Consider the following 13,680-nt stretch of genomic DNA (forward strand, 5'->3'; position numbering starts at 1 on the left):
ATTGGGTAGCAATCTTTCTTACCATTGCCTAGGATTCTTTCCTATTAATTATGTAGGTAAGAAGGAGATTTAGCTAGGACTCTTATCGAGTGTGAATGTTGCATATCACCTCTTATGATTAAAAAAAGTTGAAATTTTCTATTTTGAAGAAAATGAAAAATCATCTCTTTCTCTCTATATTCTTCAGTGTTCTTGAGACTATCCATAGATATGGGAATATTTTAGTCTCTTTTACAAGTGCCGTATAAGGAAAGATCCTAAACAAGTGTGCCATCTTTGAGCAAGTCACCAAGTGTCGTAATAGGAAAAGTTCCTGGAAAATTATGTTATCTTAGAGAAAAGACTTTAGAATGGAACCATTTCGACTTTTTTCGTCAAGGTGGCGTGGCGTCATACAACGAAATTTTGCCATGCTAACTAGTTGTCTGCTAAATTTTTAATTCAATTTTAAAATCTAGAAGTTGTTTTTTTGTTTTCTTTCTATTTTTGCAATACTCCAAGTCTCCAATCCAAAACCAACCTGGCCCAATTTTGAAAATCGGGTTAGATGGGTTGTACTAGGGTTGAGAGATTTAGAGGCGGGTTAGGTTACGGTTTACCCTTCACAATCCGAGCTTCATATTGGGTCGGGTTAGGGTTGAGATAATGCTATGTTGGGTTGGGTTTGGGATGAGGTAATTGTCTTTTATTGCTGATGGTAAAAGTAGATTTTAAGTGAGCAATCTGAAGCTCAAAGCCCTCTTTTGGAACGGTTTAGATGGGTTACCTTTTATTGTTTATAAAGCATTGATTATTAGTGCTCCAATTATATTCAAAATTAGAAAATTGAAATAGAAGACTTATACGAGGGATAAATGTTATCTAGTTAATAATTAACTCCTAATTAAAGTCATTATTTACAAATAAGATTAACTTAAAATAATCTGGTAGATAAATAAAGACTATTGTAGATAAATAAAGACTAATGCACGATGCACCCCAAAGAGGCCCTAGTACTCTATTTACGCTTGTATAAAGGTTTTATTATTCAATTAATGCAAAGTCAGAGCAAAGAAATCTATCTATTCCAAATTTAGAAGAGGAAAGATGTCACGACCCACGCCCCAGGATCCGAAAATCCCATGGTGTGGTGCCGTTCAAAAGTGTTTCCATATATTGGTTCAGAGTACTACATTTTTTTCTTTCAATGAATTCCAATGAATGTACGATCAAATATCACTAAGATTACTTCCATTCATGTATTCAATAGTTACATACATCCCAAAAAGAATGTTACATATTTCCTCTTTCTTTCAACCATAACATGATCACATATTTACATTATACACATTACCAGCTGACACAGATGCAACAAAAACAGCTCTACAAAGCTCACTCCAAGATCCTCAGTGATCCCTATCCCTTTCTGGAGACTCAACCTCTATAAAAACAGTTCTTTAACTAGAATGAGCAAAACAGCTCAGCAAGTCACTAAGTTAAGCCCTATGAGTACATAAATGCCCTACTAATGATGCAAAGCGACTTATAACATGTTAGCACTCAATTATACAAAGATCATAACAATATTTGGCAATGTAAGAGACATATCACTTCTAAACATTTCCTATTTCACAGTATATAGGTTCATGGCCAAACAATGCTCAGTAGAATCATAAAAACAATAAATCACAGGTGTAATCCCTCACGGGGCAAACATATTTAAAACAAAGCTCAAGAGTTACCAAATAGCTTATATAGATAACCAAATCCGGATGGGTCCAATAACAGAGGACTTGCACAAGCCACGAACCCCAATGACCTTATGGTGGGGACAATCAGATGATACCTTGATGAAGGACCCAACAAAGGCGACCAATAATCAGATCACCTTACTGGAGGAGCCAATCAAGGCGACCAATAATCAGATGACATCTTACTGGATGACCGACAAATAATCAATTCATTGACAATATTCAACATTGCATTACAATCAATGGAGTCTCAATATAATAAATAATAGAATTTCTAATTTTTAATGAATCATGTAATGTATAAGTATTGGGAACATGCTCTATACAATATGGATCACAGAAGAAAGCATAACTTTCTAATCCCATAGAAATCTATTTGGATTTACCTTTGTAAATAGCATGCTTCAGTATTTTAATTTCAGCTCTCAAATTACTTCAAATTTCTTAGTACAGTTAGTTTCACTCAATAGTAGACTTCAAGAGCTTTGAATAGGAGCAAATTTCACTAAATTTGGATTTAAATCGACAAAGTTATGGTCATTAAAAGTTAGACCAAATTTCCACCATTTCTGCAGATTTTATGCCATAATCTGTTTCATGTAAACTAACAAGTTTCATCATTTCTACATATTTTTATGCCATAAACAGTTTCCACGTAAATTGGCAAGTTCATCATTTCTGCAGATTTTATGCCATAAACAGTTTCCACGTAAACTGGCAAGTTCCATCATTTCTGCGGTTTTATGCTCTAAATAGTTTCCACGTAAGCGGGTATGTTTCATCATTTCTGTAGATTTTATGCCATAAACAATTTCCATATAAACTGGTAAGTTTCACCATTTCTCTAGATTTTATGCCACAAATACCGTCCAAGTAAATTGTAAAATTTCACCATTTCTACATATTTTTCACATACACTGACATGTTTCACTCTTTCTGCCATAACTCTCAAAACGCTAGGAATTTTTTAGTGTCATTTCTTCCGTTAGAAAGTAGACTTCGAAAGCATCTATTTGAGTATAAATTTCACTAATTGATTCACCTAAGGCACCTATTTGTAGGGTCCTAGGAGCAAGCCAAGAGTATCCATTAATGGATCAAACAAAAAGTCACCAGTAATGAAAGAACTCAAAGGACACCTAGGGTAAGCCAAGAGTCTCCATTAATGGATTAAACCAAAGGTCACCATTAATGAAAGAACTCAAAGGACAACATAGTTAATCCAAAAGTCACCATCAATGGTGAATATGAAGAATTTTGCATGCAAAATAGCCATCTCTTTGTTTTGTTCATTCTAGCTTCTCTCTTTCACTCAACCTCATTTGTTAGTGCTTCAATTAACTAGTTAGAATGAATGACAAAAGTCTAAGAGAGCAGTGAAAGCATAAAAAATGGATGGCAAAGCCAAATGTCTCTCTGTAAGCATGCGCTTTTTAAATTCTGCATTTTCCACCCCTTTGAAAAGTCAATAAAAGGAAGCCCTATTCACCCTTCATATTTACATCCTCTACCCCCTTCTCTTAAGCATAGAAAAACACAAGAAACTCTTTGAATTTACAACATCATGCCTTCAACCATAAAGACAAAAACTCCTCTTTCCTTACTCGTTTTCTCCCTACAAATCTCATATCCAATTTCCCACCCTAAATCCTTCCCTATATAGCCGAATCTCGTTAAAATCCCCCGAATCCCGCCTTATATTTTTTATCCCTCAAGAAAATCCCGAAAAATCCTGTGTTTACACCTTGATTTTCAAAAAAAGAAGAAAAAATAGCATCAAAATCCTTTGACAGATTCGCCATAGCGGCTCTCTTACCTCATCTTTTCTCTATAAATAGGCTCACCAAGAGCCTTCTTAGACACAACATTCCCACATGAAAAAACCACAAGCAACAAGATCTCTCTTCTTTCAAGCATTTTCTCCACTTTTCCTCTTTATTTCTCTTCATTTTCTTCATTTTCAACAATCGGGCCAGCAACTAGACACCATCTCAAAGTTTTCCAACAGGCTCACATGACCCACCATTTCCTCCTCTCTTCACCCCAGCGTGAAACACACGGTTCGGCATTCGACTTTGTAAACGGTGAAGGCCTCAACCTTTGATTTTATTTATCTTATCAACTTATTCATGATCGGTTTACACTGATTTACCATTTTATTTGTGACTCATTTACATTGATTTCATTCAGATTGTTTGTACTAATTTCATCATCATATTCAGGATCTGTTTGTATTGATTTCATTCCCTTACTTACGATTCATCTGTGCCGATTTCATTTATTTATGAAGATTAGAATCAAATCATCTATTTTCTATGAAACAATTCAAAATTGTATATTTTGTCATTAAAACAAACAAGCCTGACTTAACTCTGTTTTATTACATTTGCTTTTAAAACATATTTTCACATTTTCCAATATATTGGTGGAATGAAACTATGAACTACAGTCCTTACAAATTCGGTGTATTAAATTTATGTTGTTGAATACACGCTACCCTAAAAAACTAGTTTGTTGTTTACCCGTTTTCTGCTGACCTAGAATAATTATCTCATCCTATAAAAATCAATTTGCAGCTTTCTCTATTGAATTCATCTTATTACCATACTTCAAATTTCTGCCTTATTTAACTGCAGTAACAACTCACTGTTGTTTTACATTTTTAAATCCCACCAATTATTAAATCTATCATCTTTTGCTTTCTTTCTAAAGGCATTCATTTGGTTGGAACTCTGAGCTTTAAATAGTATCTCGTTTACCCGTGCACATCGTATTTTAAAATTGGTAGTGACACCTCCACGCATTTTATTTGAATTGTTTAATTTGTGCCTTTCATACGCAACTCCTCACACTTGATTCAAATTTCTCTCCCGTTAATAAATTCAAATTCAAATATTTAATTGTTTGAATTTTATTATTTTTTAGTCTTTATATTAGATTATTAATGGAAAGTGATTTTCCAGCATTTATTCAACTCTATTTTCATGTAAAAAAATATTCTCGAATTCAAAATTGTCATTGTTATAATATAAATTGTAAGTATACTAACCAGCTACCTTGATCTGCTTACAGGTTGTGACAGTCCATTTGTTGCGGATGCTATTGCATATCAATACATAAATCCCATTTTGAACCAGTTACATCCATACTTACTGGACAGTTAACTGAAATTGGCTATGCTTGTTACTGAAATTTCAGTTGTCACTGCCCGAATCATAGACTCCAAGCTGATCAACTTGGAAACCCGTGGTACACAAAATAAATCAAACAAAACCCAGTAAAGAAAAAAAACGCAATCAAATGTATCAAAAAAATATTTCTCTACCGAAGCACCCCAGGATCTAGAACTTTCAGCACCATCTTTCCTTCCCGACTGCTCGCGAGCTCGAGACCCCTTACTTTCACCCTACCAAAAGCATAACCTAGACCAGATAAATTTTTATTTCTCCAAAAAAATAGAGAAAAGAAAAAAGTGCACATATCTCCAAAAGAAATTGCAGAAATGTCAGAAGAAAGTTACCTCAGTCTATTGATCCGATAGCTAAAGAGCACCCGCCAAAATAAGAAATCAATAAATCAAAATTATCATCCCTATCTAAGTAACCAGAAAAATAAATGAAAATGAATATCTAAGAGATGGATAAAAAGAAAACAAATGACACTACTTACATCTCTATAGCGCTGTAAATAAACCCTCAAAGGCTCGATATAGTCCACGAATCCTAAAGTTACCATTGCCTCCAACGAATCCTAAAGTTACCATTGCCTCCAACAAATCATCTCTGTTGATCGTTTGACGCCTCTCTCTCTCAACGGAGATGATTTGTTGGAGGCAATGACAAAGTTAGGATTCGTGTACTATATCGAGCCTCTGAAGGTTTATTTACAGCACTGTAGAGAGGTAAGTAGTGTCATTTGTTTTCATTTTATTCATCTCTTAGATATTCATTTCCATTTTTTTTCTGGTTACTTAAGTAGGGATGATAATTTTGATTTATTGATTTCTTATTTTTGGGGGTGCTCTTTGGCTATCGGGTCTATAGACTGAGGTAACTTGCTTCGGTCATTTCTGCAATTTCTTGTGGAGCTTTGTGCACTTTTTCTTTTTCTCTATTTTTTTGGAGAGATGAAAATTTATCTGGTTTGGGGTTATTCTTTTGGTAGGGCAAAAGTAAGGGGTCTCGAGTTCGTGAGCAGTCGGGAAGGAAATATGGTGCCGAAAGTTCTGGATCCTCGGGCGCTTCGGTAGAGAAATATGTTTTTGATACATTTGATTGCGTTTTTTTTTCTTTACTGGGTTTTGTTTGATTTATTTTGTGTACCACGGGTTTCCAGGTTGATCAGCTGGATTAGTTTTCGCCCCGATTATACATAGTACGTCTGTTGCTTAAAGATGCATATTTCTGTACTGTCTGGGTTTACATAATTTCTGATTCTAAAAAGCATCATCAGTTGGAAACATCAGTGCTTCTTGCTTCTGTCTGTGATTTACTAGGAAAAACCAACAGCAAATTTCACTTGGTTTCTGTTGGTCCTAGCAGTGATAGAGGAACTTTCATCTTGTTGTCCATCGTTTCCACCAAGTATTTAACCTATTGGTGACTGCCCTACGTTACTGTGTTCAGAATTTCTGAACCTGACGGGAAGGTGCTGTCAGGTGGAGAATTTCCTCCACAATTGAGCTTCAAGCTTTCTTCGAACTGATGATGCTTCACCCCTCTTGCAAGGTCAGCTCTGTACATTGACAACCAAATTCAGCAGTTATTATGCATTACTGGACTGTTCTTGGCAGCAGAATTTGGCAACTTGTTGCGTTCAAAGAGGTTGAGACTTAGGGCTATTGGTGAGTCTCGGTTGAGCACTGAAGTTGCAATGAACCTCATTGTTAAAGATGACTACAATCCTTGTATTTAGGAACAAATACTCAGAGATGATATGGTAGACAGTTCCTTTACGAAGTTTGAGTGAGAGAAACTGATTTAACTTCCTTAATCGGGGAGAGGTTGCTGTCGATCATAAACCCATTGGTATGATTGTAATCTCCGGCCACTTCAACACCATCAAACTAGGAGATCTTTATCATCTCTATTAAAAGATGGTGATACTGGAGTCTTCGCCACTTTATGGATTTAATCTCAGCTGCAACATAAACGGAGAAAACATCTCTGTTTGAGTCAAATATGTGACACAGAATTCATGAAACCCCTCAATCCCTCATAATTCCAAGATTGTGAAACAGGTTGCTATTTGGTATTTGTACAATTTGGAGGAACTGAATGCTGTAGTGAGTCAAATGCAACTTACATGGACGTTAGTTACAGAATTCTGATCACTTCATCTTGAGTTCCTCTCTTAATTCACATTAAATTTGGAAGCCCAAGGCACAATGATTGACTCAAGCCAATGGCTCACTAATCCAATGTTTATTTGACAAGTTACCAATTAGGATAGCCAGGGAGTTGTAAGGGCAGCAACACATGTGAGCATTCACAAACTTTTGTCAAGGCTAGGGAACCCCTTAGATAGGAATTTGATCTAATCTGGGCCAGTTTTTGCAATACCATCGGTTAGCTCAGATTAAAAAAATTCAGCTTAAGCACTACTAGTGTGAGTATCTTTCAGCCACTTTTAAAAGAACCTCACTAGCTTATCCAAACCTCATTGAGGATGTGCATACCTGGAATATAATGTGGAAAAACGAACATATTAGAGCATTGTCAATCTGCTATTGATGTGACGTTCCTATTCAGTTGAGAGATCACAATAAATCCCCATAGCTCTGTACTTTAAAATTAACTGAGATGAGTACTTTTCTTTTGATCTTCTTACTAGCTCTTAAATAACTTGATATATCCAGAGCTGAATTCTATTATGAAGATTTTGATTCAAACCAATTTGTTGATCATATAATGGAATCGCAGCAATTAGCACACCTTTTACTAACCTTCAAGGCAACTGAACTCTGGTAAGAGTTTTACCACGAACATCACTTCAGACTGAAGAAATCAATACACCAAGATAACCCCCCCCCCCCCTCTCTGGAAGTTAGGGGGAAAATGAAATTGAAAAAATGGGTAACAAAGAAGTAAAAAACTTAGAAACAAAAAACTTCTTTCGTGAATTTCGGATCGAAGAATGCAGAGAGTGAGAAATATGTATTCTAAGCATGGCTTAGAAACATGCAATTAAAAATAACCCCCTCTTTTTGGGGCGAAGCTATCCAATGTCGTGCATCAAAATATTCCTTCCATAAAAAATAAATGTTTTGTGTGAAAATTTAGTTGCCCCACATTCACAGTCATTTGTAGGAACTCACTGCTTCTTTTGGTAAGCATATAGTCGATTTTTTTTTTTTAGAGTTCTCTTTTCATTTTAATGAGTGTTTTTTGCCTTCATTAAGCTTAGAATCTATTTATTATTGAAGTACTACTTTTAATTGGATGCCCCTATTTCCTGTGACACCATTATCTTGCTATCCAGTGCATCACATCCAATGATAATTGCCTCCTATTGTTTCCAAAATGAGTCATGTGTTATATTTCTCTTATGCAAAATGTAGTAATTAAAATTAGCTTTCCAAATTCTAATCAATTCATTTGTTCATCGCTTTGGGTTATTGAAACTTCAATCTCACTTATAAATTTGTCAGTAACATCAATCAACTCTATCACACCTGATCAAAGGATGCTGAGCTACTTCCTTCACTTGTGGCTATGATTTCAGGTTAGGTACCAAAAGATTTACTTGTGACTACAAGTTCAAATAGCAAACAAAGCACCTACAGGTATTGTATAAAAAGAAAAGATCACAGGAACAGTGAAGTGCGTGCGGTCTTGGTGTCAGAGGTAGGAAGAAAGGATTCAACGAGTTCCCATTGGGTCTTGGAAGAGAAGCCGGGATTTATTTTATCCGCGGATAGGCTTGCTATCCAAGGATTCACGTTGAGAACAGCCCCATTGTTGACTTTTATGTGAAAAGAAGTCTTTTTGTAATTCAAACTTACAATGGGGTGTTTTTAGTAATTTTATGTATGCTTTTGGGCTTCCCTCCAAAAAGACTAAAGTCATGAGAAAACTTTAGTCCTAGATGGGAAGTGTGAGAGGATGAGAGTGGCCATATATATACTTTCACTCTCTTAACCTTGTAAATGAGCAAGAGGTTATGGGGATCCTACGCGCACGGATCGCCCACTTGGGTCCAGTGGGCTTTTGATCTTACCACACGCGCGCCGCCCGGCCCGGCCCGGCCGGCCGCGCGCGTGGACCTTAGGCTTTTCTTTTTCTATTATTTATTTTTCGTTTTAACGGTCAAGAATTTATTTATTTTGTTTTAATTCTTTTTTTACCGTTTGAGATTCCTAATCGTGGTTTAGTGACCGTTTGGAAAACGTCTCTCACGCACTAAAAGAGTGCGACGTTTCATCCTAACGGATCGATTACCTTTCTATATAAATCGGCTTTACAGAAAACAGAAGATTATCCTTGACGGATTCTTCTTCTGCTCTTTCTCTTCTCTGGCTTTCTCTCTGCTTTTCTGCTCAAGGTTTTTGGCAAATATAAGCAAGTTCTTAGGCATCCGGGCTGCGTGAGTGCACACCCCTGGAGCGAGAGTTGTTGTATCCTGGAGGCATACGCCGAGACGCCCATCTGCACCGTTGATTCATCATAGTGGGGGCGAGATTTGCACATAAATTTTCTAACATTCTTAAGGCAAATCTACGATCTGTGATCTGTAATTTTTGGATTTCGATTATTGGAAATTACTCATCATGGCTTCCCAAACCGAAAGACTGGAGAAATTTGACGGATCGGATTTCGGTAGATGGCAGGAAAAAATGCGATTCTTTCTGACTTTTCTAAACCTAGACTATATCTTGAAGGATCCTGACTCATTACCTGATGAGGAAGAACCTGCAAGAACTCATCTCACTGAGAAAAGAAAAAGAGATAACTATCTCTGTAAAGGTCATATACTGAGTTGTCTCAGTAATCAATTATTTGATGTATTTTTTAGAATTGAGTCTGCAAAAGTGTTGTGGGAAACTCTAGAGAAGAAATACCTAGTCGAAGCAGCGGGTTCAAAGAAACATCTAATTGGAAAATATTTTCGATATCAGATGATAGATGGAAAATCCATTATGGATCAAGTGAATGAGATCCAATTGATTGTTTCTGACATTCTTGCTAGAGGGATCAAAATAGAAGAACAGATCCAAATTGGTGCAATTATTGAAAAACTACCACCTTCATGGGAGAAATTCCAAGACACATTATTGCATGACAGAAATGATTTTTCTCTTCAAGACTTGTTTGTTTATCTTAGAACTGAAGATGAAAATCGTTTCAGAAAACTGAAATCTAAGGCCTATGAGTTTAACTCTAAGGCAAATCTCACTGAATCTTCATCTGGAAAGAAAACTTTTTCTAAACCTGCATCTGGATTAGGAAAAGATCATTTCAAGAAAAATAATAAGGATTTCAAGAAAAAGAAAGGTAACTGCTTTGTGTGTGGGAAAGCAGGTCACTATGATAAAAACTGTCGGAAAAATGATAAGAAGAAAAACCCTCAAGGAAACATTGCGCCTCAGGCTAATGTGGCTGAAGATCAATATCTGTCGGCCGTAGTATCTGAAGTGAACCTGGTTAGTAACGTGAAGGACTGGTGGGTGGACACTGGTGCCACCAGACACATCTGTAGTGACAGAAGTGTATTTTCTTCCTACGAGCTTGTAGGGGATGGAGAGCAGCTTTTCATGGGAAACTCGTCCTCATCTGTTGTGACGGGTAAAGAAACAGTGATGTTGAAGCTTACATCTGGAAAAGTTCTGAAGCTCTGTGATGTCCTTCATGTACCAGATATAAGAAAGAATCTGGTGTCTGGGTCACTTCTGATCAAGAAAGGATTTAAACTGGTTTTTGAGGCTGATAAATTTGTAATCACTAAAAGTGGTGAATTTGTAGGAAAGGGTTACTCTAGTGAGGGCTTATTCAAACTGAATGTAACTGAGAACATTATGAATAAAGCTTCATCTTCTTCTGCTTATATTACTGATTCTTCTTGTTTATGGCATGGTAGACTAGGTCATATTAACTATGCATCTTTAAAAAAAATGATGACAAGACGGGTTTTTTTTTTGAATGGCAAAATAGATTTCATTAAATAAAAACCGAAACCGAGGAGGTCCCGAAAGAAAGATACAGAAGTACAATCAAGACACCGAAGCCAATATACAAAAGGAAGACACTAGGGAGGAAGAAAGTCGAAAAACTCGACAATTTTTTTGGAAACCACCTCCATGAGCTAATTTATCTGCCTCGCCATTGGCTGACCACCTCACATGTGAAAAAGAGACCGATGGTGCCCCAATTCTATCCTGAATTTCATCAAAGAAGTCGGCAAATCTCCAAGGCACCGCATTTGTACCTCGATGCATCTAATAACATTGAGAGAGTCCCCTTCCACCACCACCTTGTTCATATCAACATTAAGGAGCATCTTGATACCATGATGGATGGCTCGTACCTTGTACACATGGCAGTTAATAAAAATAAAGTTTGAAAACATTCAATTGACCATTTTCGTTGTATAATGTCTAGACTCTAGACTCTAGACTCTAGACATTCACATATACTTCTATTGTATTTTATCTCTAAAGTATCTTTCTGCAAGCTATTAGGTGAATGAAACAGAGGGTGAATTTACTGTGGCAAGTAGAAATAGATGTTCACCTGCTATGCCTTGGCCAATGAAGTTCAAAGCATTTAGATCATTCGTGGCAGCATAGATCTCCTTAATTGGAATTTTCTGACAGCCAGACCCTTCAGATACTAACTCCTTGGAATCTGTAGAAGTAAACAAGCCAATGCTCAATTTACTAAGTGTTAAAAGTGGTAAGTTACAGTGGATGAATCTAGGAATGGGAAATGCTATGAAATACCATCTTTTTCTTGTGGAATACTGGATATAGACCATTTTTTGTCGAGTGCGACACGGCCCACACCACAATAATTACCAATATGAAAATCTCTACTAGGCCCCCAACTAGTAGCCACAGACCTATTCATTGCAAAAACTGCCCAGGTTAGAAAAGAGATCAAAATAACTCATATAGAATGAGGTTTTGGTCATCGTTTCGAAGAAGGTTTCAATAAACAATTATTCCATTTCTCTAAAATAACCCAATCTCCATTTGCAGTCACCTATAGGGTAAACAATTTACATCTATACAAAGTTAACTAAAATGCACCAGCATGATATATGATCTTAAAAGCCTCGAACATAATCAACTAAATGAATCATTTAGGGTACGGAGTACAGCCTACTTCGAGACAGTAGAGGCAACAAGAAAATTTGCTATAGGAACGAGACTAGAGCAGAAAATGGGCATCCCTCACCAAACCCACCCAGAAACACATGTACACCCTTTTCTAAGTTCTCAACCCTCTTCAGAAAACCTCAAATATTGAATTCAAGACACCCAACTCAACACTCCGATACTACTGAACCACAAGTTCAGAGCAGAAATAAAAGATTCTCACATATTTAAAGACTAGGATTAGCAAAACTGAAATCTATTTTGAGGGCTACAATAAGGAAAAGAAGAATTCCTGAAAATGAGAAGGAAGAGAAGTACCATTCAAAGGACTTGATAACATCAATCTCAGAAGCCATCTTGTTCAAACTTTTGAGTATGTCTTCCACTTGTACCCCTTCCTTGAACTTAACCAGTACTAAATGCTTCAATTCACCCATGGTTGCACTGTCAAGAGGTCCGAGCATATGGGCATTTTATAAAGGTGAAGGCTCCATACATGCTTTCACAATCTCACTACTGCTTTGTTCGACCCCACTGCTTTGTCGGTGCCTTTGCTGAGTAGTAGGCACCTTGAGGAAATCACTGTTTCATGGACAACATCTCCCACCTGATATTATTTGGCATATCAACTACACAAGGTGGAGAGCCTCAAATCAGCTACTAAATTACACCTTTTCGGGCCCCCATTTGAAATGCAGGAATTTTCAGAAAAGTTAGGAAAAGAAAAACTTACCAGAATTTCTTGCCATTCCATTGATTACAAATGAAAAAAAAAAGTTACTTGAACTACACCAGTTCAAATTTCATTCAAGTGGAGGATTTTCAATTTATACTGATCCCTCCAAGGAAGGTATAACATTAAATCAAGGTAATTAAACAATTTTCCTATGAAAATTTTTTTTTGCCTAAAATGTTTTTCGCGCAATACAAAAAATTTGAGCATTTTAAAGTTAGAGACTCCTCTCTTGATTGAATGGCTTAGAATATAAGATCAATTGTAGTTGCTTAGGCTCTTCAATGTTGAAATTTTAAAATATTTAAAGCTTTTTAAATTAGTTTTTTTTAATGGCATCTGTTTTTATATCAGAACTATATATGAATCAATTCAGACACTGTAATTATTTAATGTTAAAACATTTAAACGTTGCAATCTTTTACAATTTGTTTTTAATAGCAAAGAATTATATTAATATAGAAAAAGATACACGACGATTGAGATGATCAAAAGAATACAAAGGAAAACAAGAAGGAAAAGCCATGAAACGTAAGGAATTATGAATCAATTCAGACGTATGGAAATTTTCACTTCAGACGTATAGAATTATTTAATGTTACAACATTTAAAACGTTGCAATCTTTTACTATTTTTTGAATAGTAAAGAATTATATTTATATAGAAAAAAAATACACAGGGTCATCCTGGTGATTGAGATGATCAAAAGAATACAAAGAAAAACAACAAGAAAAAGCTCACAAAACAAGGGCTCATAAGGGAGAGAAAGTCATTAAGTATTTCAAAGCCATCCTAGAAACTCCTTCCCTAGGAAGCTATCGGCCTCACTATTTGCCGGCCTCCTTACATGACGAAATGAGATGGAGGTCTAAAGTCTAATGAATAAGAAGAAAGAGCAGAAC

At 36.2% G+C, this 13,680-nt stretch overlaps 1 protein-coding gene across 7 annotated transcripts; it reads right to left on the minus strand.

The window, feature by feature from the left end:
* Positions 1–1,632: 1,632 nt before the first annotated feature.
* Positions 1,633–12,644, minus strand: LOC143884625 (uncharacterized). 7 transcript variants are annotated; one of them, XM_077388319.1, is made up of 4 exons: positions 12,364–12,644; positions 11,668–11,786; positions 11,459–11,572; positions 1,633–1,871 (listed from the first exon to the last, which is right to left on the minus strand). In XM_077388319.1, the coding sequence occupies exons 1-4, from the start codon at positions 12,507–12,509 to the stop codon at positions 1,864–1,866; spliced, it is 387 nt and encodes a 128-aa protein (XP_077244434.1). In that variant the 5' UTR covers positions 12,510–12,644; the 3' UTR covers positions 1,633–1,863. The 7 variants fall into 7 exon arrangements, 5 of the variants coding, with proteins under 5 accessions (XP_077244434.1, XP_077244426.1, XP_077244400.1 ...); XM_077388311.1 differs by lacking the exon at positions 1,633–1,871 and adding an exon at positions 5,788–6,464; XM_077388285.1 differs by lacking the exon at positions 1,633–1,871 and adding an exon at positions 5,788–6,869.
* Positions 12,645–13,680: the final 1,036 nt, after the last annotated feature.

This window comes from Tasmannia lanceolata, unplaced genomic scaffold (assembly GCF_043159265.1).
Source record: "Tasmannia lanceolata isolate RefF3 unplaced genomic scaffold, GAP_Taslan_0.1 ptg000002l, whole genome shotgun sequence".
NCBI lineage: Eukaryota > Viridiplantae > Streptophyta > Magnoliopsida > Canellales > Winteraceae > Tasmannia > Tasmannia lanceolata.

What these genes read in the sequence shown, in the direction of transcription:
- LOC143884625 (XM_077388285.1), bottom strand. Translation starts at nt 12,509, where the DNA reads ATGCTCGGACCTCTTGACAGTGCAACCATGGGTGAATTGAAGCATTTA. An exon ending in TATTCCACAAGAAAAAGATG is followed by an intron (nt 11,573 to 11,667) that starts GTATTTCATAGC and finishes TTACTTCTACAG; the next exon opens with ATTCCAAGGAGTTAGTATCT. An exon ending in CATTGGCCAAGGCATAGCAG is followed by an intron (nt 6,870 to 11,458) that starts GTGAACATCTAT and finishes TTTATGTTGCAG; the next exon opens with CTGAGATTAAATCCATAAAG.